At 49.9% G+C, this 24,461-nt stretch overlaps 1 protein-coding gene across 2 annotated transcripts in view; it reads right to left on the bottom strand.

Moving 5' to 3' along the window:
* Positions 1–24,256, bottom strand: part of PHC2 (polyhomeotic homolog 2) — a 49,302-nt gene extending 25,046 nt beyond the window's left edge. The window contains exons 1-7 of one of the 2 annotated variants that reach the window (XM_044278577.1): positions 24,144–24,256; positions 20,957–21,092; positions 13,519–13,689; positions 13,359–13,430; positions 10,655–10,819; positions 8,954–9,022; positions 8,574–8,796 (exon numbers count right to left, since the gene is read on the bottom strand). In XM_044278577.1, the coding sequence (XP_044134512.1) occupies positions 8,574–8,796; positions 8,954–9,022; positions 10,655–10,819; positions 13,359–13,430; positions 13,519–13,689; positions 20,957–21,049 (793 nt within the window). In that variant the 5' untranslated portion in view covers positions 21,050–21,092; positions 24,144–24,256. The remainder of the gene's footprint in view (positions 1–8,573; positions 8,797–8,953; positions 9,023–10,654; positions 10,820–13,358; positions 13,431–13,518; positions 13,690–20,956; positions 21,093–24,143) is intronic. The other variant, XM_044278578.1, reaches the window with a different exon arrangement.
* Positions 24,257–24,461: the final 205 nt, after the last annotated feature.

Genomic DNA, 24,461 nt, shown 5'->3' with positions numbered 1-24,461 from the left:
CTGGCCCCTATACAGTCCAGTAGTAGAGGCTGGCCCCTATACAGTCCAGTAGTAGAGGCTGGCCCCTATACAGTCCAGTAGTAGAGGCTGGCCCCTATACAGTCCAGTAGTAGAGGCTGGCCCCTATACAGTCCAGTAGTAGAGGCTGGCCCCTATACAGTCCAGTAGTAGAGGCTGGCCCCTATACAGTCCAGTAGTAGAGGCTGGCCCCTATACAGTCCAGTAGTAGAGGCTTACTCCTATACAGTCCAGTAGTAGAGGCTGGCCCCTATACAGTCCAGTAGTAGAGGCTTACTCCTATACAGTCCAGTAGTAGAGGCTGGCCCCTATACAGTCCAGTAGTAGAGGCTGACTCCTAATACTACACAGTCCAGTAGTAGAGGCTGACTCCTAATACTACACAGTCCGGTAGTAGAGGCTGGCCCCTATACAGTCCGGTAGTAGAGGCTGGCCCCTATACAGTCCGGTAGTAGAGGCTGGCCCCTATACAGTCCGGTAGTAGAGGCTGGCCCCTATACAGTCCGGTAGTAGAGGCTGGCCCCTATACAGTCCGGTAGTAGAGGCTGGCCCCTATACAGTCCGGTAGTAGAGGCTGGCCCCTATACAGTCCGGTAGTAGAGGCTGGCCCCTATACAGTCCGGTAGTAGAGGCTGGCCCCTATACAGTCCGGTAGTAGAGGCTGGCCCCTATACAGTCCGGTAGTAGAGGCTGGCCCCTATACAGTCCGGTAGTAGAGGCTGGCCCCTATACAGTCCGGTAGTAGAGGCTGGCCCCTATACAGTCCGGTAGTAGAGGCTGGCCCCTATACAGTCCGGTAGTAGAGGCTGGCCCCTATACAGTCCGGTAGTAGAGGCTGGCCCCTATACAGTCCGGTAGTAGAGGCTGGCCCCTATACAGTCCGGTAGTAGAGGCTGGCCCCTATACAGTCCGGTAGTAGAGGCTGGCCCCTATACAGTCCGGTAGTAGAGGCTGGCCCCTATACAGTCCGGTAGTAGAGGCTGGCCCCTATACAGTCCGGTAGTAGAGGCTGGCCCCTATACAGTCCGGTAGTAGAGGCTGGCCCCTATACAGTCCGGTAGTAGAGGCTGGCCCCTATACAGTCCGGTAGTAGAGGCTGGCCCCTATACAGCCGGTAGTAGAGGCTGGCCCTATACAGTCCGGTAGTAGAGGCTGGCCCTATACAGTCCGGTAGTAGAGGCTGGCCCCTATACAGTCCGGTAGTAGAGGCTGGCCCCTATACAGTCCGGTAGTAGAGGCTGGCCCTATACAGTCCGGTAGTAGAGGCTGGCCCCTATACAGTCCGGGAGTAGAGGCTGGCCCCTATACAGTCCGGTAGTAGAGGCTGGCCCCTATACAGTCCGGTAGTAGAGGCTGGCCCCTATACAGTCCGGTAGTAGAGGCTGGCCCCTATCCAGTCCGGTAGTAGAGGCTGGCCCCTATACAGCCCGGTAAGTAGAGGCTGGCCCCCTATACAGTCGGTAGTATAGGCTGGCCCTATACAGTCCGGTAGTAGAGGCCTGGCCCCTATACAGTCCGTAGTAGAGGAGGCCCAACAGTCCCCGGGTAGTAGAGGCTGGCCCTATACAGTCCGGTAGTAGAGGCTGGCCCCTATACAGTCCGGTAGTAGAGGCTGGCCCCTATACAGTCCGGTAGTAGAGGCTGGCCCCTATACAGTCCGGTAGTAGAGGCGGGGGCCCCTATACAGTCCCGGTAGTAGAGCTGGCCACTATACAGTCGGTAGTAGAGGCTGGCGGTAGTAGAGGCTGGCCCCTATACAGTCCGGTAGTAGAGGCTGGCCCCTACACAGTCCGGTAGTAGAGGCTGGCCCCTACACAGTCCGGTAGTAGAGGCTGGCCCCTACACAGTCCGGTAGTAGAGGCTGGCCCCTACACAGTCCGGTAGTAGAGGCTGACCCCTATACAGTCCGGTAGTAGAGGCTGACCCCTATACAGTCCGGTAGTAGAGGCTGACCCCTATACAGTCCACTAATAGAGGTAGCCTTATGACTCCACCTCTTTAGAGGTCTCCACTGCGACCATTGTTGGTCCCCCTGTTGCTATGGGATGCGTGTACAGTACACCCGGTGGTCTCCATTGTCTGAGATCTCGTTGTGCTGTCTGTTCCCTGCAGCGCTCGGTTCATGTCAGAACTTGCTGCTCCCATAAATATTTAATTGTGTCATGTCTGTCAGGCCTCCGGCAGACAGGGGGTTAATAGAAAGCCTGGGGTTGAAGCAATGGTGGATCAATTATTTATGTCTGACAGAAGTGGGGGCTGTTTCCATGACAACGGATTCTTTATTCTTGTAAGGAGGTAAGGACTTGTCTGTGCACAGGCCAAGAGACAAGATCTGGAGGAGGCAGCCCAAAATGTACTGTATAAGGGGGTACAGGGTCACTACTAGTGGGGTCAGAGTCATGTATTGTATATGGGGGTACAGGGTCACTACTAGAGGGGTCAGTCATGTACTGTATATGGGGGTACAGGGTCACTACTAGAGGGGTCAGTCATGTACTGTATATGGGGGTACAGGGTCACTACTAGTGGGGTCAGTCATGTACTGTATATGGGGGTACAGGGTCACTACTAGAGGGGTCAGTCATGTACTGTATATGGGGGTACAGGGTCACTACTAGTGGGGTCAGTCATGTACTGTATATGGGGGTACAGGGTCACTACTAGAGGGGTCAGAGTCATGTATTGTATATGGGGGTACAGGGTCACTACTAGTGGGGTCAGTCATGTACTGTATATGGGGGTACAGGGTCACTACTAGTGGGGTCAGTCATGTACTGTATATGGGGGTACAGGGTCACTACTAGTGGGGTCAGAGTCATGTACTGTATATGGGGGTACAGGGTCACTACTAGTGGGGTCAGAGTCATGTATTGTATATGGGGGTACAGGGTCACTACTAGTGGGGTCAGTCATGTATTGTATATGGGGGTACAGGGTCACTACTAGTGTGGTCAGAGTCATGTATTGTATATGGGGGTACAGGGTCACTACTAGAGGGGTCAGTCATGTACTGTATATGGGGGTACAGGGTCACTACTAGTGGGGTCAGAGTCATGTATTGTATATGGGGGTACAGGGTCACTACTAGTGGGGTCAGAGTCATGTATTGTATATGGGGGTACAGGGTCACTACTAGTGGGGTCAGTCATGTATTGTATATGGGGGTACAGGGTCACTACTAGAGGGGTCAGAGTCGTGTATTGTATATGGGGGTACAGGGTCACTACTAGTGGGGTCAGTCATGTATTGTATATGGGGGTACAGGGTCACTACTAGTGGGGTCAGAGTCATGTACTGTATATGGGGGTACAGGGTCACTACTAGTGGGGTCAGAGTCATGTACTGTATATGGGGGTACAGGGTCACTACTAGTGGGGTCAGTCATGTATTGTATATGGGGGTACAGGGTCACTACTAGAGGGGTCAGAGTCATGTACTGTATATGGGGGTACAGGGTCACTACTAGTGGGGTCAGAGTCATGTACTGTATATGGGGGTACAGGGTCACTACTAGTGGGGTCAGAGTCATGTACTGTATATGGGGGTACAGGGTCACTACTAGTGGGGTCAGAGACATGTACTGTATATGGGGGTACAGGGTCACTACTAGTGGGGTCAGAGTCATGTATTGTATATGGGGGTACAGGGTCACTACTAGTGGGGTCAGAGTCATGTATTGTATATGGGGGTACAGGGTCACTACTAGTGGGGTCAGTCATGTATTGTATATGGGGGTACAGGGTCACTACTAGTGGGGTCAGTCATGTATTGTATATGGGGGTACAGGGTCACTACTAGTGGGGTCAGAGTCATGTACTGTATATGGGGGTACAGGGTCACTACTAGTGGGGTCAGTCATGTATTGTATATGGGGGTACAGGGTCACTACTAGTGGGGTCAGAGACATGTACTGTATATGGGGGTACAGGGTCACTACTAGTGTGGTCAGAGTCATGTATTGTATATGGGGGTACAGGGTCACTACTAGTGGGGTCAGTCATGTATTGTATATGGGGGTACAGGGTCACTACTAGAGGGGTCAGAGTCGTGTATTGTATATGGGGGTACAGGGTCACTACTAGTGGGGTCAGAGTCATGTATTGTATATGGGGGTACAGGGTCACTACTAGTGGGGTCAGTCATGTATTGTATATGGGGGTACAGGGTCACTACTAGAGGGGTCAGTCGTGTATTGTATATGGGGGTACAGGGTCACTACTAGTGGGGTCAGTCGTGTATTGTATATGGGGGTACAGGGTCCCTACTAGTGGGGTCAGTCGTGTATTGTATATGGGGGTACAGGGTCACTACTAGTGGGGTCAGTCGTGTATTGTATATGGGGGTACAGGGTCACTACTAGTGGGGTCAGTCATGTATTGTATATGGGGGTACAGGGTCACTACTAGTGGGGTCAGAGTCATGTATTGTATATGGGGGTACAGGGTCACTACTAGTGGGGTCAGTCATGTATTGTATATGGGGGTACAGGGTCACTACTAGAGGGGTCAGAGTCGTGTATTGTATATGGGGGTACAGGGTCACTAGTGGGGTCAGTCATGTATTGTATATGGGGGTACAGGGTCACTACTAGTGGGGTCAGAGTCATGTACTGTATATGGGGGTACAGGGTCACTAGTGGGGGTCAGTCATGTACTGTATATGGGGGTACAGGGTCACTACTAGTGGGGTCAGAGTCATGTATTGTATAAGGGGGTACAGGGTCACTACTAGTGGGGTCAGAGTCATGTACTGTATATGGGGGTACAGGGTCACTACTAGTGGGGTCAGTCATGTATGTATATGGGGGTACAGGGTCACTACTAGTGGGGTCAGAGTCATGTACTGTATATGGGGGTACAGGGTCACTACTAGTGGGTCAGAGTCATGTACTGTATATGGGGGTACAGGGTCACTACTAGTGGGGTCAGTCATGTATTGTATATGGGGGTACAGGGTCACTACTAGAGGGGTCAGAGTCATGTATTGTATATGGGGGTACAGGGTCACTACTAGAGGGGTCAGAGTCATGTATTGTATATGGGGGTACAGGGTCACTACTAGTGGGGTCAGTCATGTATTGTATATAGGGGTACAGGGTCACTACTAGTGTGGTCAGAGTCATGTATTGTATATGGGGGTACAGGGTCACTACTAGTGGGGTCAGAGTCATGTACTGTATATGGGGGTACAGGGTCACTACTAGTGGGGTCAGTCATGTATTGTATATGGGGTACAGGGTCACTACTAAAGGGGTCAGAGTCATGTGATGTATATGGGGGTACAGGGTCACTACTAGTGGGGTCAGAGTCATGTATTGTATATGGGGGTACAGGGTCACTACTAGAGGGGTCAGAGACATGTACTGTATATGGGGGTACAGGGTCACTACTAGTGTGGTCAGTCATGTATTGTATAAGGGGGTACAGGGTCACTACTAGTGGGGGTCAGTCATGTATGTATATGGGGGTACAGGGTCACTACTAGACGGGTCAGAGTCATGTATTGTATATGGGGGTAGAGGGTCACTACTAGTGGGGTCAGAGTCATGTATAGTATATGGGGGTACAGGGTCACTACTAGTGGGGTCAGAGTCATGTACTGTATATGGGGGTTACAGGGTTCACTACTAGTGGGGTCACTCATGTATTGTATATGGGGGTACAGGGTCACTACTAGTGGGGTCAGAGTCATGTATTGTATATGGGGGTACAGGGTCCCTACTGTGGGGTCAGTCATGTACTGTTATGGGTGGTACAGGGTCACTACTAAAGGGTCAGAGTCATGTGATGTATATGGGGGTACAGGGTCACTACTAGTGGGGTCAGTCATGTATTGTATATGGGGGTACAGGGTCACTACTAGTGGGGTCAGAGTCATGTATTGTATATGGGGGTACAGGGTCCCTACTAGTGGGGTCAGTCATGTATTGTATATGGGGGTACAGGGTCACTACTAGACGGGTCAGAGTCATGTATTGTATATGGGGGTAGAGGGTCACTACTAGTGGGGTCAGTCATGTACTTGTATATGGGGGTACAGGGTCACTAGTGGGGTCAGAGTCATGTATAGTATATGGGGGTACAGGGTCACTACTAGTGGGGTCAGTCATGTACTGTATATGGGGGTACAGGGTCACTACTAGTGGGGTCAGTCATGTATTGTATATGGGGGTACAGGGTCACTACTAGTGGGGTCAGAGTCATGTATTGTATATGGGGGTACAGGGTCCCTACTAGTGGGGTCAGTCATGTACTGTATATGGGGGTACAGGGTCACTACTAAAGGGGTCAGAGTCATGTGATGTATATGGGGGTACAGGGTCACTACTAGTGGGGTCAGTCATGTATTGTATATGGGGGTACAGGGTCACTACTAGTGGGGTCAGAGTCATGTGATGTATATGGGGGTACAGGGTCACTAGTGGGGTCAGTCATGTATTGTATATGGGGTACAGGGTCACTACTAGTGGGGTCAGAGTCATGTACTGTATATGGGGGTACAGGGTCACTACTAGTGGGGTCAGAGTCATGTATTGTATATGGGGGTACAGGGTCACTAGTGGGGTCAGTCATGTACTGTATATGGGGGTACAGGGTCACTACTAGTGGGGTCAGAGTCATGTATTGTATAAGGGGGTACAGGGTCACTACTAGTGGGGTCAGTCATGTATTGTATATGGGGGTACAGGGTCACTACTAGTGTTGTCAGAGTCATGTACTGTATATGGGGGTACAGGGTCACTACTAGTGGGGTCAGTCATGTATTGTATATGGGGGTACAGGGTCACTACTAGTGGGGTCAGAGTCATGTATTGTATATGGGGGTACAGGGTCACTACTAGTGTGGTCAGAGTCATGTACTGTATATGGGGGTACAGGGTCACTACTAGTGGGGTCAGAGTCATGTACTGTATATGGGGGTACAGGGTCACTACTAGACGGGTCAGAGTCATGTATTGTATATGGGGGTAGAGGGTCACTACTAGTGGGGTCAGAGTCATGTATAGTATATGGGGGTACAGGGTCACTACTAGTGGGGTCAGAGTCATGTACTGTATATGGGGGTACAGGGTCACTACTAGTGGGGTCAGTCATGTATTGTATATGGGGGTACAGGGTCACTACTAGTGGGGTCAGAGTCATGTATTGTATATGGGGGTACAGGGTCCCTACTAGTGGGGTCAGTCATGTACTGTATATGGGGGTACAGGGTCACTACTAAAGGGGTCAGAGTCATGTGATGTATATGGGGGTACAGGGTCACTACTAGTGGGGTCAGTCATGTATTGTATATGGGGGTACAGGGTCACTACTAGTGGGGTCAGAGTCATGTATTGTATATGGGGGTACAGGGTCACTACTAGTGGGGTCAGTCATGTATTGTATATGGGGGTACAGGGTCACTACTAAAGGGGTCAGTCATGTGATGTATATGGGGGTACAGGGTCACTACTAGTGGGGTCAGTCATGTATTGTATATGGGGGTACAGGGTCACTACTAGTGGGGTCAGAGTCATGTGATGTATATGGGGGTACAGGGTCACTACTAGTGTGGTCAGAGTAATGTACTGTATATGGGGGTACAGGGTCACTACTAGAGGGGTCAGTCATGTATATGGGGGTACAGGGTCACTACTAAAGGGGTCAGAGTCATGTGATGTATATGGGGGTACAGGGTCACTACTAGTGGGGTCAGTCATGTACTGTATATGGGGGTACAGGGTCACTACTAGTGTTGTCAGTCATGTACTGTATATGGGGGTACAGGGTCACTACTAGTGGGGTCAGAGTCATGTATTGTATATGGGGGTACAGGGTCACTACTAGTGGGGTCAGAGTCATGTACTGTATATGGGGGTACAGGGTCACTACTAGTGGGGTCAGAGTAATGTATTGTATATGGGGGTACAGGGTCACTACTAGAGGGGTCAGAGTCATGTATTGTATATGGGGGTACAGGGTCACTACTAGTGGGGTCAGAGTCATGTACTGTATATGGGGGTACAGGGTCACTACAAGTGTGGTCAGAGTCATGTATAGTATATGGGGGTACAGGGTCACTACTAGTGGGGTCAGTCATGTATTGTATATGGGGGTACAGAGTCACTACTAGAGGGGTCAGAGTCATGTATTGTATATGGGGGTACAGGGTCACTACTAGTGGGGTCAGTCATGTATTGTATATGTGGGTCCAGGGTCACTACTAGTGGGGTCAGTCATGTACATTATATCAGGGTACAGGGTCACTACTAGTGGGGTCAGTCATGTACATTATATCAGGGTACAGGGTCACTACTAGTGGGGTCAGAGTAATGTACTGTATATGGGGGTACAGGGTCAGTTGTAGTGTGGTCAGATTCATGCATTGTATATGGGGGTACAGGGTCAGTTGTAGTGTGGTCAGATTCATGCATTGTATATGGGGGTACAGGGTCAGTTGTAGTGTGGTCAGATTCATGAATTGTATATGGGGGTACAGATTCACTACTAGTGGGGTCAGAGTCATGTACTAAATAAAGGGGGTACCTGGTACCACATAGTAGTGACACCTCTTACCTTGAGTGATGATCGGATGCGCTGTCACGGGTACCAGGGTCTTGCTTGCCGTCACCCGGCTGTCCACGCTCTGGCTCTCAGCTGAGGTCGCACTTTGTGTTGTTTTGGTCTGTGCTGCAGTTGTCACTGGGTGAGGGTTAATGGTGGCTGTGGATGGCTTCATGGCTAGACTGGGAAGCTGTGACTGGGTTGTGCCTCCTCCTCGCACTGCAAGATTCTGTACCTGAGAATAAGATGGATGCATCTGCACCAGGATCTGGCATAGCCCCTGCATTACGAGAGCATGAAGATGAGTGGGCAGTGGGGTCTGATCATGGCCCTCAGTGTCCACCTGCTCTTCCCCTTGCTTTGAGGTGGACTTCAATGATAGAGTCACTTACCTGAGTGGTGGATCCTGGACTGACCTCAGATGGGATGTTGCTCACAGTGGCAGTCGGGGTAAAGATCAGCTGAAAGGAACAATGGCGGGATGTCAACTACAACCCTATATTGGTGGCCTCAACGACTATAAAGTCTGCATTACCCTGAATCACTAAGGCCCCTTTCACACGGGCGAGTTTTCCGCGCGGGTGCGATGCGTGCAGTGAACGTTTTGCACCCGCACTGAATCCTGACCCATTCATTTCTATGGGGCTGTGCACATGAGCGGTGATTTTTCACGCATCACTTGTGCGTTGAGTGAAAATCGCAGCATGCTCTATATTGTCCGATTTTCACGCGACGCAGGCCCCCATAGAAGTGAATAGGAAGCGTGAAAATCGCATTGCATCCGCAAGCAAGTAAGGATGCGGTGAGATTTTCACGCACGGTTGCTAGGAGACGATCGGGATGGAGACCCGATCATTATTATTTTCCCTTATAACATGGTTATAAGGGAAAATAATAGCATTCTGAATACAGAATGCATAGTAAAACAGCGCTAGAGGGGTTAAAAAAAAATAAAAAATAATTTAACTCACCTTAGTCCACTTGATCGTGAAGCCAGGCATCTCCTTGTGTCTCCTCTGCTGAACAGGACCTGGGGTGAGCTGCTGCATTAAATAGAGGTTAAGGACCTTTGATGACGTCACTCCGGTCATCACATGGTCTTTTACCATGGTGAATCACCATGGTAAAAGATCATGTGACGTACCATGTGATGACCGGAGTGACGTCATCAAAGGTCCTTAACCTCTATTTAATGCAGCAGCTCACCCCAGGTCCTGTTCAGCGCAGAGGAGACACAAGGAGATGCCGGGCTTCACGATCAAGTGGACTAAGGTGAGTTAAATTATTTTTTATTTTTAACCCCTCTAGCGCTGTTTTACTTTGCATTCTGTATTCAGAATGCTATTATTTTCCCTTATAACCATGTTAGAAGGGAAAATAATACAATCTTCAGAACATCAATCCCAAGCCCGAACTTCTGTGAAGAAATTCGGGTTTGGGTACCAAACATGCGCGATTTTTCTCACGCGAGTGCAACGCATGACAATGTTTTGCACTCGCGCGGAAAAATCGCGCATTTTACCGCAACGCACCCGCCTCTTATCCGGGCAAAAAAACTGACGCCCGTGTGAAAGAGGCCTAAGAAGGTGGAGAGCGACCAGAAATAATCCCTTCCTTCTCTGCTCAGTTTTCATCACTGAGGAGACTGCCCCCCTCCTGTTCTCATGTATACACCATTTCCAGCCATATACATTCTGCTAGATACTACGTGTGTATATGGTACTGTATGAGGACACGGATGGAAATGGTCAGCCTTATCCAAAGCAGGTTTCCTTGACCACAGAAATTAGAAAGGACATGTACTGGATTATTACATAAGCTTTGGTCAGCCTGGGTGGACACACGAGGACCACATTTGGGGGACAATTATCCCTGTAGGGGCGACAATCTGACTTGGGGGGTACAGGCGGTCAGTGATACAGTCGCATAGGGCATCCTGAACATGTAGGACCATGGCTTCTCCTGACTTTACTCCAGCCAGAAGTGGATGCCATTGACGCACACGTCCTGGGGTCTACTCCATTCCACCCAAGATACATGGCTTTACACACGTCTTCATCTCCCCTACCCCCTGGGACTTCAGGCCGACTCACCATTTGTGCTCGCAGATACATCTGTGCCTGGTTGGTGCTCAGGGCTGGAGATGAAGCATTTCCCAGGAGCACAGCCTGCTGAGTGATACCTGAGGATGGTGGAGGTGCGGAGCTGACAGTCTGTGGACGCTGGATGATCTGAGGAGAGGTGGTGAGACTAATCTGCTGTGGAGAAGACGGGAAAGAGGAAAAATCATCACCCCAAACGGCCAATAACAATACTACAATACAGTCTGTACTCCTAGCAATAGTCTGCACCCTGCAGTCTGCCCCAGTACAAGTCTAAAACTGTACAGCCTGCACCCCAACACAGTCTATAGCAATACAACAATACAGGCTGTACTCGTAGCAATAGTCTGCACCCTGCACAGTCTGCCCCAGTACACAGTCTTCTACACTGTACAGTCTGCACCCTGCACAGTCTGCCCCAATACACAGTCTACACTGTACAGCCTGCACTCCAATACAGTCTATAACAAGCACCCTCAAACTGCGGTCCTCCAGCTGTTGTAAAACTACAACTCCCACAATGCCCTGCTGTAGGCTGATACCTGTAGGCTGTTCGGGCATGCTGGGAGTTGTAGTTTTGCAACAGCTGGAGGGCCGCAGTTTGAGGATGCCTGGTCTATAACAATAAAACAATACAGGCTGTACTCCTAGCAATAGTCTGCACCCCGCACAGTCAGCCCCAGTACACTGTCTACACTGTACAGCCTGCACCCCAACATGGTCTATAAGAATATTAACAATACTACAATACAGGTTGTACTCCTAGCAATAGTCTGCACTCCGCACAGTCTGCCCCAGTACACATTCCACACTGTACAGCCTGGACCCCAACATGGTCTATACCAATACTACAATACAGTTTGTACTCCTAACAGTAGTCTGCACCCTGCACAGTCTGCCCCAGTACAGTCTACACTGCACAGTCTGCCCCCTGCACAGTCTGCCCCAGTACACAGTCTGCCCCCTGCACAGTCTGCCCCAGTACACAGTCTACACTGTACAGTCTGCCCCAGTACACAATCTACACTGTACAGTCTGCACCCTGCACAGTCTGCCCCAGTACACAGTCTACACTGTACAGTCTGCACCCTGCACAGTCTGCCCCAGTACACAGTCTACACTGTACAGTCTGCACCCTGCACAGTCTGCCCCAGTACACAGTCTACACTGTACAGTCTGCCCCAGTACACAGTCTACACTGTACAGTCTGTACCCCACACAGTCTGCCCCAGTACACAGTCTACACCCTGCACAGTCTGCCCCAGTACACAGTCTACACTGTACAGTCTGCCCCCTGCACAGTCTGCCCCAGTGCCCTAGTACACAGTCTACACTGTACAGTCTGCACCCTGCACAGTCTGCCCTAGTACACAGTCTACACTGTACAGTCCGCACCCTGCACAGTCTGCCCCAGTACACAGTATACACTGTACAGTCTGCACCCTGCACAATCTGCCCCAGTACACAGTCTACACTGTACAGTCTCTACCCTGCACAGTCTGCCCCAGTACACAGTCTACACTGTACAGTCTGCCCCAGTACACAGTCTACACTGTACAGTCTGCCCCAGTACACAGTCTACACTGTACAGTCTGCCCCAGTACACAGTCTACACTGTACAGTCTGCCCCAGTACACAGTCTACACTGTACAGTCTGCACCAGTACACAGTCTACCCTGCACAGTCTGCCCCAGTACACAGTCTACACTGTACAGTCTGCACCCTGCACAGTCTGCCCCAGTACAAAGTCTACACTGTACAGTCTGCACCCTGCACAGTCTGCCCCAGTACACAGTCTACACTGTACAGTCTGCACCCTGCACAGTCTGCCCCAGTACACAGTCTACACTGCACAGTCTGCACCCTGCACAGTCTGCCCCAGTACACAGTCTACAATGTACAGTCTGCACCCTGCACAATCTGCCCAGTACACAGTCTACACTGTACAGTCTGCACCCTGCACAGTCTGCCCCAGTACACAATCTACACTGTACAGTCTGCCCCAGTACACAATCTACACTGTACAGTCTGCCCCAGTACACAATCTACACTGTACAGTCTGCCCCAGTACACAGTCTACACTGTACAGTCTGCACCCTGCACAGTCTGCCCCAGTACACAGTGTACACTGTACAGTCTGCACCCTGCACAGTCTGCCCCAGTACACAGTATACACTGTACAGTCTGCACCCTGCACAGTCTGTCCCAGTACACAGTCTACAATGTACAGTCTGCACCCTGCACAATCTGCCCAGTACACAGTCTACACTGTACAGTCTGCACCCTGCACAGTCTGCCCCAGTACACAGTCTACACTGCACAGTCTGCACCACAACACAGCCTGGTCTGCACCAAAATCTGTGACTTTTTGCGATGGTTAAGGGCACAGTTAAGTAAGCAACTCTTTGGAAATGTCATAAATCACGCCAGCAAGGGAGTGGCATAGGAACAGGGGAGCAGCATTTCTACACAGTTTAAAGATGTGCCAAATTTACCCAAGATCGTGCAAGCTTTGATAGATTTGGTACAACTTTCGCCACAACTGAATTCAAAAAGTTGCGTCTTGACACATTCACCCCATAGTCTACACAATACTGTGCACACCTCAACACAATAGTCTACACTCCAGTACACGGTGTGCACCCCGGCACACAGTCTACACTTCATTGGGCAGTATATATCAGGAAAGACTCACCGTCAGTGGCTGGGATGGATTCTGCTGTGAGGAGCTGACAGCAGGGGGAGCTCTGCTTGCCGCCAGGCTGGCCTAGAAACACAACAGAGGTTAGTGCCTTGTAGACTACAGAGAATGTAGGAAGGATACCCTCAACATCCCTGGAGGATGAGGCACTCACTTGCTGGGCTTGCTGCGCTGCGGCCAGGTTCTGCAGTTGCGTGCTGTTCAGGTGCTGCTGCTGTTGTAGCGCTGCAGTTTGCAGCATTAGGTGCTGCTGCTGCGCTGCATACATCTGCTGCAGATACTGCGCTGCTGTGTTGGGCTGGCGAGTCAGAGCCTGTTGGATCACCTGCAAGGGACAGAACCGGGAAGACTGCTTATGGAGAAGCATGCACTACACATTATTATACACATTTATGACATCACAGCCTCCCCCATCACTGTCAGATACACCACACACAGTATTATATACAGTTATGACATCACAGCCTGCCCCATCACTGTCAGATACACCACACACAGTATTATATACAGTTATGACATCACAGCCTGCCCGATCACTGTCAGATACACCACACACAGTATTATATACAGTTATGACATCACAGCCTGCCCCATCACTGTCAGATACACCACATACAGTATTATATACAGTTATGACATCACAGCCTGCCCGATCACTGTCAGATACACCACACACAGTATTATATACAGTTATGACATCACAGCCTGCCCCATCGCTGTCAGATACACTACACACAGTATTATATACAGTTATGACATCACAGCCTGCCCCATCACTGTCAGATATACTACGCACCGTATTATATAGTTATGACATCACAGCCTCCCCATCGCTGTCAGATACACTACACACAGTATTATATACAGTTATGACATCACAGCCTCCCCATCACTGTCAGATACACTACACACAGTATTATATAAAGTTATGACATCACAGCCTCCCCATCACTGTCAGATACACTACACACAGTATTATATACAGTTATGACATCACAGCCTCCCCATCACTGTCAGATACACTACACACAGTATTATATAAAGTTATGACATCACAGCCTCCCCATCGCTGTCAGATACACCACACACAGTATTATATACAGTTATGACATCACAGCCTCCCCATCACTGTCAGATACACTACACACAGTATTATATACAGTTATGACATCACAGCCTGACCCATCACTGTCAGATACACCACACACAGTATTATATACAGTTATGACATCACAGCCTGCCCCATCACTGTCAGATACACTACGCACCGTATTATACAGTTATGACATCACAGCCTCCCCCATCACTGTCAGATACACTACACACAGTATTATATAAAGTTATGACATCACAGCCTCCCCATCACTGTCAGATACACTACACACAGTATTATATACAGTTATGACATCACAGCCTCCCCATCACTGTCAGATACACTACACACAGTATTATATAAAGTTATGACATCACAGCCTCCCCATCGCTGTCAGATACACCACACACAGTATTATATACAGTTATGACATCACAGCCTCCCCATCGCTGTCAGATACACTACACACAGTATTATATACAGTTATGACATCACAGCCTGACCCATCACTGTCAGATACACCACACACAGTATTATATACAGTTATGACATCACAGCCTCCCCATCACTGTCAGATACACCACACACAGTATTATATACAGTTACATCACAGCCTGCCCCATCACTGTCAGATACGCTACACGCAGGTATATACAGTTATGACATCACAGCCTGACCCATCACTGTCAGATACACCACACACAGTATTATATACAGTTATGACATCACAGCCTGCCCCATCGCTGTCAGATACACTACACACAGTATTATATACAGTTATGACATCACAGCCTCCCCATCACTGTCAGATACACCACACACAGTATTATATACAGTTACATCACAGCCTGCCCCATCACTGTCAGATACGCTACACGCAGGTATATACAGTTATGACATCACAGCCTGACCCATCACTGTCAGATACACCACACACAGTATTATATACAGTTATGACATCACAGCCTGCCCCATCGCTGTCAGATACACCACACACAGTATTATATACAATTATGACATCACAGCCTCCCCATCACTGTCAGATACACTACACACAGTATTATATACAGTTATGACATCACAGCCTGCCCCATCACTGTCAGATACACTACACACAGTATTATATACAGTTATGACATCACAGCCTGCCCCATCACTGTCAGATACACTACACACAGTATTATATACAGTTATGACATCACAGCCTGCCCCATCACTGTCAGATATACTACACACAGTATTTTATACAGTTATGACATCACAGCCTGCCCCATCGCTGTCAGATACACTACACACAGTATTATATACAGTTATGACATCACAGCCTGCCCCATGACTGTCAGATACACTACACACAGTATTATATACAGTTATGACATCACAGCCACATTCATAAGCCAACACTGAAATCTAATATCCAGACCTAATACTTTTCACAGCCATGGATTTGTTAAAATGCGTCAGTGCAGGTAAAACCCTAAGGCCTCATGCACTCGACTGTAGTAGGTCCGGGCCCATACTGCGGCTCCGCAATATACCGGCACCGGCCATGTGAATGCTGTATCATGGATGCTGACCCCTTGACTTGAATACGAAGATACGGTGCGGTTCAGAACGGAGGCACGGATCGGAAGTCCACAGAAGCACTACTGAGTGTTCCCGTGGGTTTTCTGTCCCTGCCTCAGTAGTCCAGACAGTCGGATGCGGATCGCGGACCCCATTCAAGTGAATGGGTCTACGTCCGCAGACGGCAGGCACACGGTTGGTGCCCGTGCATTTTGCAATTTGCGGGCCGCAGCATGGGCACGGACACCACACGTTTGTGCACATGAGGACAATTTGAGAACAGATTTTGAATGTCAACAAGAATGTCCCAATCACTGACAGGAAGCAGAGATCTTGAAAATGAATCCACACTGAATCCTGACTTATTCTTTTCAATGGGTCTGTGCACATGGGTGGCGTTTTTCATGCTACGTTTCTGCATTCAGGAAAAATCGCTGTGTGTTCTATATTGTGCGTTTTTCACGCAGCTCTGGCTCCATAGAAGTGAATGGGGCTTGTGTGAAAAACGTATTGCATCCGGATACAATGCGTTTTTCACTGATGGTTGCTAGAAAATGTAGCTTGCAATTCTTCAGTTTTGCGCATGAAAAACGCATCAAAAACTGATTGCACCCGCGCGGAAAAAACTGAAACACTGAACGCAACTGCAGACAAGAATGACTAAACTTGCGTGCAAAACCATCCGTTTTTTCTTGCACAGATCCTGACACAATCCGTATTGTTCGTGTGAAAGAGGCCTAAGTTAGCCTCATGCACACGTCCGTTGTTTGGGTCCGCATTTTTTTGTGGCTTGTGGCTCGGTTGCGGACCCATACACTTCAATGGGGCAGCAAAAGATGCAGTCAGTACTCCGTGTGCTGTACGCATCCGTCGCTCCGTTCCGTGGCTCGGCAAAAAAAAGAAACGTGTTCTATTCTTGTCCGTTTTGCGGACAAGAATAGGCACTTCTATTATCGGCGGCCCATTCCGTTCTGCAAACTGCGGAACGCACACGGGCGGAATCCATGTTTTGCGGATCCGCAATTTGCAGACTGCAAAATGTGGCGCGGCTGTGTGCGTGAGGCCTGAGGGGGTAATTTATTGTGTGGGTAATTTCTGAACAACTTTAAAATCTGGAGTAAAACTAATAAACATAGTAAAAACAACTAAAAACTTTACTGCCAATTTTTAAAACTGGAACAAGTGGTGTTAAAAAAGGCAGAAATCTTTCAATTTCTTGCACCAATAAATCCAAAAAGTGGCAAAGCTGCATTTTTCTACTTTCTAAAGCCAGAATCCTGGAGTGCTGGGTGCGATAAATTCCCCCCCCCCCCCCCCCCTTTGATTAAAAGATACGTCAAATTTAACTGACAACATGCGACGTTTGATCATTTTGGAGCAAAGGACACAAAAGCAAACAAGCAAAAAGGACTTCAAATATCCCCCCTAGATAAATTGCCCCAAAAAGGGTATTGAGGGCCATTTGCTGCGCCCACAGTGCAGGCATCCAAGTCAGGAAGGCTCCATGGGCCCCAGCACACAAGCAGTTAACATTCTTCAGGAAGGCGGGGACTGTTCCGAGTTTAAGAGGGGTGAAGAGGTGAAGTTACCCCCCTCTATATAATATGACACAATACGTTCTTGTATAGAGGGGAGGGGTGCGCTCCCGGATGTGGAGGCCCATCCATCACTGTCCTCCCTTCTCCCCGGCCTCAGTCACAGGTCCTCCATCATCCTGTGTCAGGGCAGGAAAAGCAGCTCATGTATCCAAGCCATGCCAGGCAGGTACTCAGCAGTCACATCCCATTACAGGCAGGTACTCAGCAGTCACATCCCAGTACAGGCAGGTACTCAGCAGTCACATCCCAGTACAGGCAGGTACTCAGCAGTCACATCCCAGTACAGGCAGGTACTCAGCAGTCACATCCAAGTGCAGGCAGGTACTCAGCAGTCACATCCCAGTACAGGCAGGTACTCAGCAGTCACATCCCAGTACAGGCAGGTACTCAGCAGTCACATCCCAGTGCAGGCAGGTACTCAGCAGTCACATCCCAGTACAGGCAGGTACTCAGCAGTCACATCCCAGTACAGGCAGGTACTCAGCAGTCACATCCCAGTACAGGCAGGTACTCAGCAGTCACATCCCAGTGCAGGCAGGTACTCAGCAGTCACATCCCAGTACAGGCAGGTACTCAGCAGTCACATCCCAGTACAGGCAGGTACTCAGCAGTCACATCCCAGTGCAGGCAGGTACTCAGCAGTCACATCCCAGTACAGGCAGGTACTCAGCAGTCACATCCCAGTGCAGGCAGGTACTCAGCAGTCACATCCCAGTACAGGAAGGTACTCAGCAGTCACATCCCAGTACAGGCAGGTACTCAGCAGTCACATCCCAGTGCAGGCAGGTACTCAGCAGTCACATCCCAGTGCAGGCAGGTACTCAGCAGTCACATCCCAGTGCAGGCAGGTACTCAGCAGTCACATCCCAGTGCAGGCGGGTACTCAGCAGTCACATCCCAGTGCAGGCGGGTACTCAGCAGTCACATCCCAGTGCAGGCGGGTACTCAGCAGTCACATCCCAGTACAGGCGGGTACTCAGCAGTCACATCCCAGTGCAAGCAGGTACTCAGCAGTCACATCCCAGTGCAAGCAGGTACTCAGCAGTCACATCCCAGTGCAGGCAGGTACTCAGCAGTCACATCCCAGTGCAGGCAGGTACTCAGCAGTCACATCCCAGTGCAGGCAGGTACTCAGCAGTCACATCCCAGTGCAGGCAGGTACTCAGCAGTCACATCCCAGTGCAGGCGGGTACTCAGCAGTCACATCCCAGTACAGGCGGGTACTCAGCAGTCACATCCCAGTGCAAGCAGGTACTCAGCAGTCACATCCCAGTGCAAGCAGGTACTCAGCAGTCACATCCCAGTGCAGGCAGGTACTCAGCAGTCACATCCCAGAACAGGCTGGTACTCAGCAGTCACATCCCAGAACAGGCTGGTACTCAGCAGTCACATCCCAGAACAGGCTGGTACTCAGCAGTCACATCCCAGAACAGGCTGGTACTCAGCAGTCACATCCCAGAACAGGCTGGTACTCAGCAGTCACATCCCAGAACAGGCTGGTACTCAGCAGTCACATCCCAGAACAGGCTGGTACTCAGCAGTCACATCCCAGTGCAGGCAGGTACTCGGCAGTCACATCCCAGTGCAGACAAGTACTCTGCAATTACATCCCAGTGCAGGCTGGTAGTCGGCAGTCACATCTCAGTGCAGGCAGGTACTCGGCAGTCACATCTCAGAGCAGGCAGGTACTTGGCAGTCACATCCCAGAGCAGGCAGGTACTTGGCAGTCACATCCCAGAGCAGGCAGGTACTCGGCAGTCACATCTCAGTGCAGGCAGGTACTCGGCAGTCACATCTCAGTGCAGGCAGGTACTCGGCAGTCACATCCCAGAGCAGGCAGGTACTCGGCAGTCACATCCCAGAGCAGGCAGGTACTCGGCAGTCACATCTCAGTGCAGGCAGGTACTCGGCAGTCACATCTCAGTGCAGGCAGGTACTCGGCAGTCACATCTCAGTGCAGGCAGGTACTCGGCAGTCACATCTCAGTGCAGGCAGGTACTCGGCAGTCACATCTCAGTGCAGGCAGGTACTCGGCAGTCACATCTCAGTGCAGGCAGGTACTCGGCAGTCACATCTCAGTGCAGGCAGGTACTCGGCAGTCACATCTCAGTGCAGGCAGGTACTCGGCAGTCACATCTCAGTGCAGGCAGGTACTCGGCAGTCACATCTCAGTGCAGGCAGGTACTCGGCAGTCACATCTCAGTGCAGGCAGGTACTCGGCAGTCACATCCCAGTACAGGCTGGTACTCGGCAGTCACATCTCAGTGCAGGCAGGTACTCGGCAGTCACATCTCAGTGCAGGCAGGTACTCGGCAGTCACATCCCAGAGCAGGCAGGTACTCGGCAGTCACATCTCAGTGCAGACAAGTACTCTGCAATTACATCCCAGTGCAGGCTGGTACTCGGCAGTCACATCTCAGTGCAGGCAGGTACTCGGCAGTCACATCTCAGAGCAGGCAGGTACTCGGCAGTCACATCCCAGAGCAGGCAGGTACTCGGCAGTCACATCTCAGTGCAGACAAGTACTCTGCAATCACATCCCAGTACAGGCTGGTACTCGGCAGTCACATCTCAGTGCAGGCAGGTACTCGGCAGTCACATCTCAGTGCAGGCAGGTACTCGGCAGTCACATCTCAGTGCAGGCAGGTACTCAGCAGTCACATCCCAGAGCAGGCAGGTACTCGGCAGTCACATCTCAGTGCAGACAAGTACTCTGCAGTCACATTCCAGTACAGGCTGGTAATCAGCAGTCACATCCCAGAGCAGACAGGTACTCGGCAGTCACATCTCAGTGCAGGCAGGTATTTAGCAGTCACATTCCAGTACAGGCTGGTAATCAGCAGTCACATCCCAGAGCAGACAGGTACCCGGCAGTCACATCTCAGTGCAGACAAGTACTCAGCATTGACGTCACATTGCCTTGTATTTACAAGGCAAAAATACTTACACATACCCCGTTAGCAGGCAGTTCTCACCCAGTGTCCTAGTTCGGACTGTATTGAGTGCGCAGTGAATGTGGAGGCTGCGGTGCCTCACTAGTAACCTCTGCCCCCTCCTGACATCTTTCTTACAGACCATACAAAGAGTAGAGAAAGAGGGTGGAGACCCTGGGTCCATGTGCTACCAGTGACCATACCTCCAGCAATTCACCACCAGTGTCACATGATACTATGCTAAATCAATAAGAAGCCCCTGGACCCCCCCCCCCCCCCCCATACTGGTAGATGCCATACTGCATGTCACAGTGTGAATGCACAGCGCTGCATACTATGTTGGTGGTATATAAATGAATAAATTAAATCATCGCTGAGCAGTAGTCGAAGTATCATTGGTACCTGTACTGTCTGGCGGTCTGGGATCCCGCTGTACGCCGTTCCTGAGGGGTTCACTGGGCGGGGTGTGGCGGTGTTTGGGGGCTCATTCTCCATCGTTGTGGTGTAAAAGTGCAACCGGCGGCTGCAGTGACGTCAACTGCGGAGACACAATGATTACAGTAACTGGAGGGAAGGATGATGTAAGTGTACCCCCACATATGACACCCCACTATTTCTGCACTTGGTGAATAAAATGCAGTTCTGGACTGATGAGAAGAGTACACATTGTGAAAAGGGGAGCAGAATGATAATGTGGGGTATCACCTGGACGTGTATCCATGCATTAACATTGAAAAGTTTGCCACCATGTTCTGAGCCAATGCTTCAGAAATGTGCAACACTTCTAAAGCACTGGTACCTCTACACCTCTAAATCACTGGTACCTCTGCTCCACTGGTACCTCTACACCTCTAAATCACTGGTACCTCTGCTCCACTGGTACCTCTACACCTCTAAATCACTGGTACCTCTGCTCCACTGGTACCTCTACACCTCTAAATCACTGGTACCTCTGCTCCACTGGTACCTCTACACCTCTAAATCACTGGTACCTCTGCTCCACTGGTACCTCTACACCTCTAAATCACTGGTACCTCTGCTCCACTGGTTACGGGGAGATTTATAGCATTTTCACTGGATATAGAATAGTGTTTGCTCTCAGGATTGGTAGTAGTACACTTCAGTATCTGTGCCATGTCCTGGGGTATGGTAGCAGTACACTTCTACAGCTGAGGAGTGTATTTATTTAATGCACTTACATAGCGCTGCTATATTCCTCAGCGCTTTACAGACATTAGCATCCAACTGTCCCCAATGAGACCCACAATCTAAGGTCCCTATCAGTATGTCTTTGGAGTGTGGGAGGAAACCGGAGAACCCGGAGGAAACCCACACAAACACAGGGGGAACATACAAACTCCATGGACCCCGGCACTGCAAGGCACCAGTGCTAACCACTGAGCCACCCTGCTGCCCGTGCCATGTCCTGGGGTATGGTAGTAGTACACTTCTACATCTGAGGAGTGTATCTGTGCCATGTCCTGGGGTATGGTAGTACTACACTTCTACATATGAGCAGTGTATCTGTGCCATGTCCTGGGGTATGGTAGTACTACACTTCTACATATGAGCAGTGTATCTGTGCCATGTCCTGGGGTATGGTAGTAGTACACTTCTACATATGAGGACTGTAGTCCTGGGGTATGGTAGTAGTACACTTCTACATCTGAGGACTGTAGTCCTGGGGTATGGTAGTAGTACACTTCTACATATGAGCAGTGCATCTGTGCCATGTCCTGGGGTATGGTAGTACTACACTTCTACATCTGAGCAGGGTATCTGTGCCTTATCCTAGGGTATGGTTAGTACTCTGAGGAGTGTATCTGTGCTGTGTCCCGGGGTATGGTAGTACTACACTTCTACATCTGTGCAGTGTATCTGTGCCATGTCCTGGGGTATGGTAGTACTACACTTCTACATCTGAGCAGGGTATCTGTGCCTTATCCTAGGGTATGGTTAGTACTCTGAGGAGTGTATCTGTGCTGTGTCCCGGGGTATGGTAGTACTACACTTCTACATCTGAGCAGTGTATCTGTGCCATGTCCTGGGGTATGGTAGTAGTACACTTCTACATCTGAGGACTGTAGTCCTGGGGTATGGTAGTAGTACACTTCTACATCTGAGCAGTGTATCTGTGCCATGTCCTGGGGTATGGTAGTACTACACTTCTACATCTGAGCAGTGTATCTGTGCCTTATCCTAGGGTATGGTTAGTACTCTGAGGAGTGTATCTGTGCTGTGTCCCGGGGTATGGTAGTACTACACTTCTACATCTGAGCAGTGTATCTGTGCCTTATCCTAGGGTATGGTTAGTACTCTGAGGAGTGTATCTGTGCTGTGTCCCGGGGTATGGTAGTACTACACTTCTACATCTGAGCAGTGTATCTGTGCCTTATCCTAGGGTATGGTTAGTACTCTGAGGAGTGTATCTGTGCTGTGTCCCGGGGTATGGTAGTACTACACTTCTACATCTGAGCAGTGTATCTGTGCCATGTCCTGGGTATGGTAGTAGTACACTTCAATATCTGAGGAGTGCATCTGTGACATGTTTCGGGGTCCGTTAGTAGTAGAATTCATTATCTGAGGAGTGTACCTGTGTCGTGGCCTGGGATTTGCTAGTAGTAGTACGCAGCTATGTATGATGAAATTTCCCAGTATAAGGTAATATGCCATTATGCATAAGGGTCAGGATCCCGACAGGAGTACTACTAACACCAGAGGGCGTGCTGAGGACATGCATAGGCAGGGCAGAATGTAGCTACATACAGGAGTTACTGGATCTCAGCAGTGTTTGGGGACACATCTACTGTCTCTTCCTCCTGGTCTTTTGGAAGAACAAGCAGATCTCAAGATATCATCAAGTAGGGGCTCAGGGGGTTGGATATGAATGACCCTGTCATGTTATTGCATTTATCTCTGAAAAATGTCTGTTTTTTTCCCCTCTAACAACTCGAGGAGAATTGGTTTCCCATGAAGGAGAAACACTGCTCCTAACGTAATTTAGGTCCTCACTCCTGTAGAGTGTAAGCTCTTATGGTCAGTGGGGTCCTCTCTCCTTTAAAATGTAAGCTCTTATGGTCAGTGGGGTTTTCTCTCCTGTAGAGTGTAAGCTCTTATGGTCAGTTTAGTCTTCTCTCCTGTAGAGTGTAAGCTCTTAGGGTCCTCTCTCTTGTAGAGTGTAAGCTCTTAGGGTCCTCTCTCCTGTAGAGTGTAAGCTCTTAGGGTCCTCTCTCCTGTAGAGTGTAAGCTCTTAGGGTCCTCTCTCCTGTAGAGTGTAAGCTCTTAGGGTCCTCTCTCCTGTAGAGTGTAAGCTCATAGGGCCCTCTCTCCTGTAGAGTGTAAGCTCTTAGGGTCCTCTCTCCTGTAGAGTGTAAGCTCTTATGGTCAGTGGGGTCCTCTTTCTTGCAGACTTGACCACTTATGGTCAGCAGAGTTTACTCCTGTCTTGTACTCACCTGTCAGGGACGCGATCCTTCTGCTGCTGGAGGTTGCTTGTTAGACGTTAGGGTTGGATACTTATGAACTCCATGACATCACTGGTGCCTGGATATACACATCCTGGATATATATATGATGAAAGGTTACCTACCCATGAAGAGGCTGCAGGGGCCCCATGTCAGCAGTCCTCCTATCTGCAGGGAGCATCATCTATCAGCCAGGTTGAGCCTTGTACCTCTCTGTATCCAGCACTGGCCGGGCCCGTCCTCACCCCGCTGCCCTCATCAAAGGCAGCATGTTTCCTGCACAGGGGGGAGGGGGAGCGGAATCTGCCACTTTCTGGCTAGGATATAGTTACAGGAGGATTTCTGGCAGTGTCTCATTACTCCTGTTCCTGTGTACTTGCTGCGCAGCGAAACCACCCCCAGCACTGAAAGGGTTACTGCACTTTACTAGTGGACACTGAGGA

Source organism: Bufo gargarizans, chromosome 2 (assembly GCF_014858855.1).
Source record: "Bufo gargarizans isolate SCDJY-AF-19 chromosome 2, ASM1485885v1, whole genome shotgun sequence".
NCBI lineage: Eukaryota > Metazoa > Chordata > Amphibia > Anura > Bufonidae > Bufo > Bufo gargarizans.
Note: the sequence above shows the minus strand (reverse complement) of the source record. Positions and strands in the feature narration are given on the sequence as shown.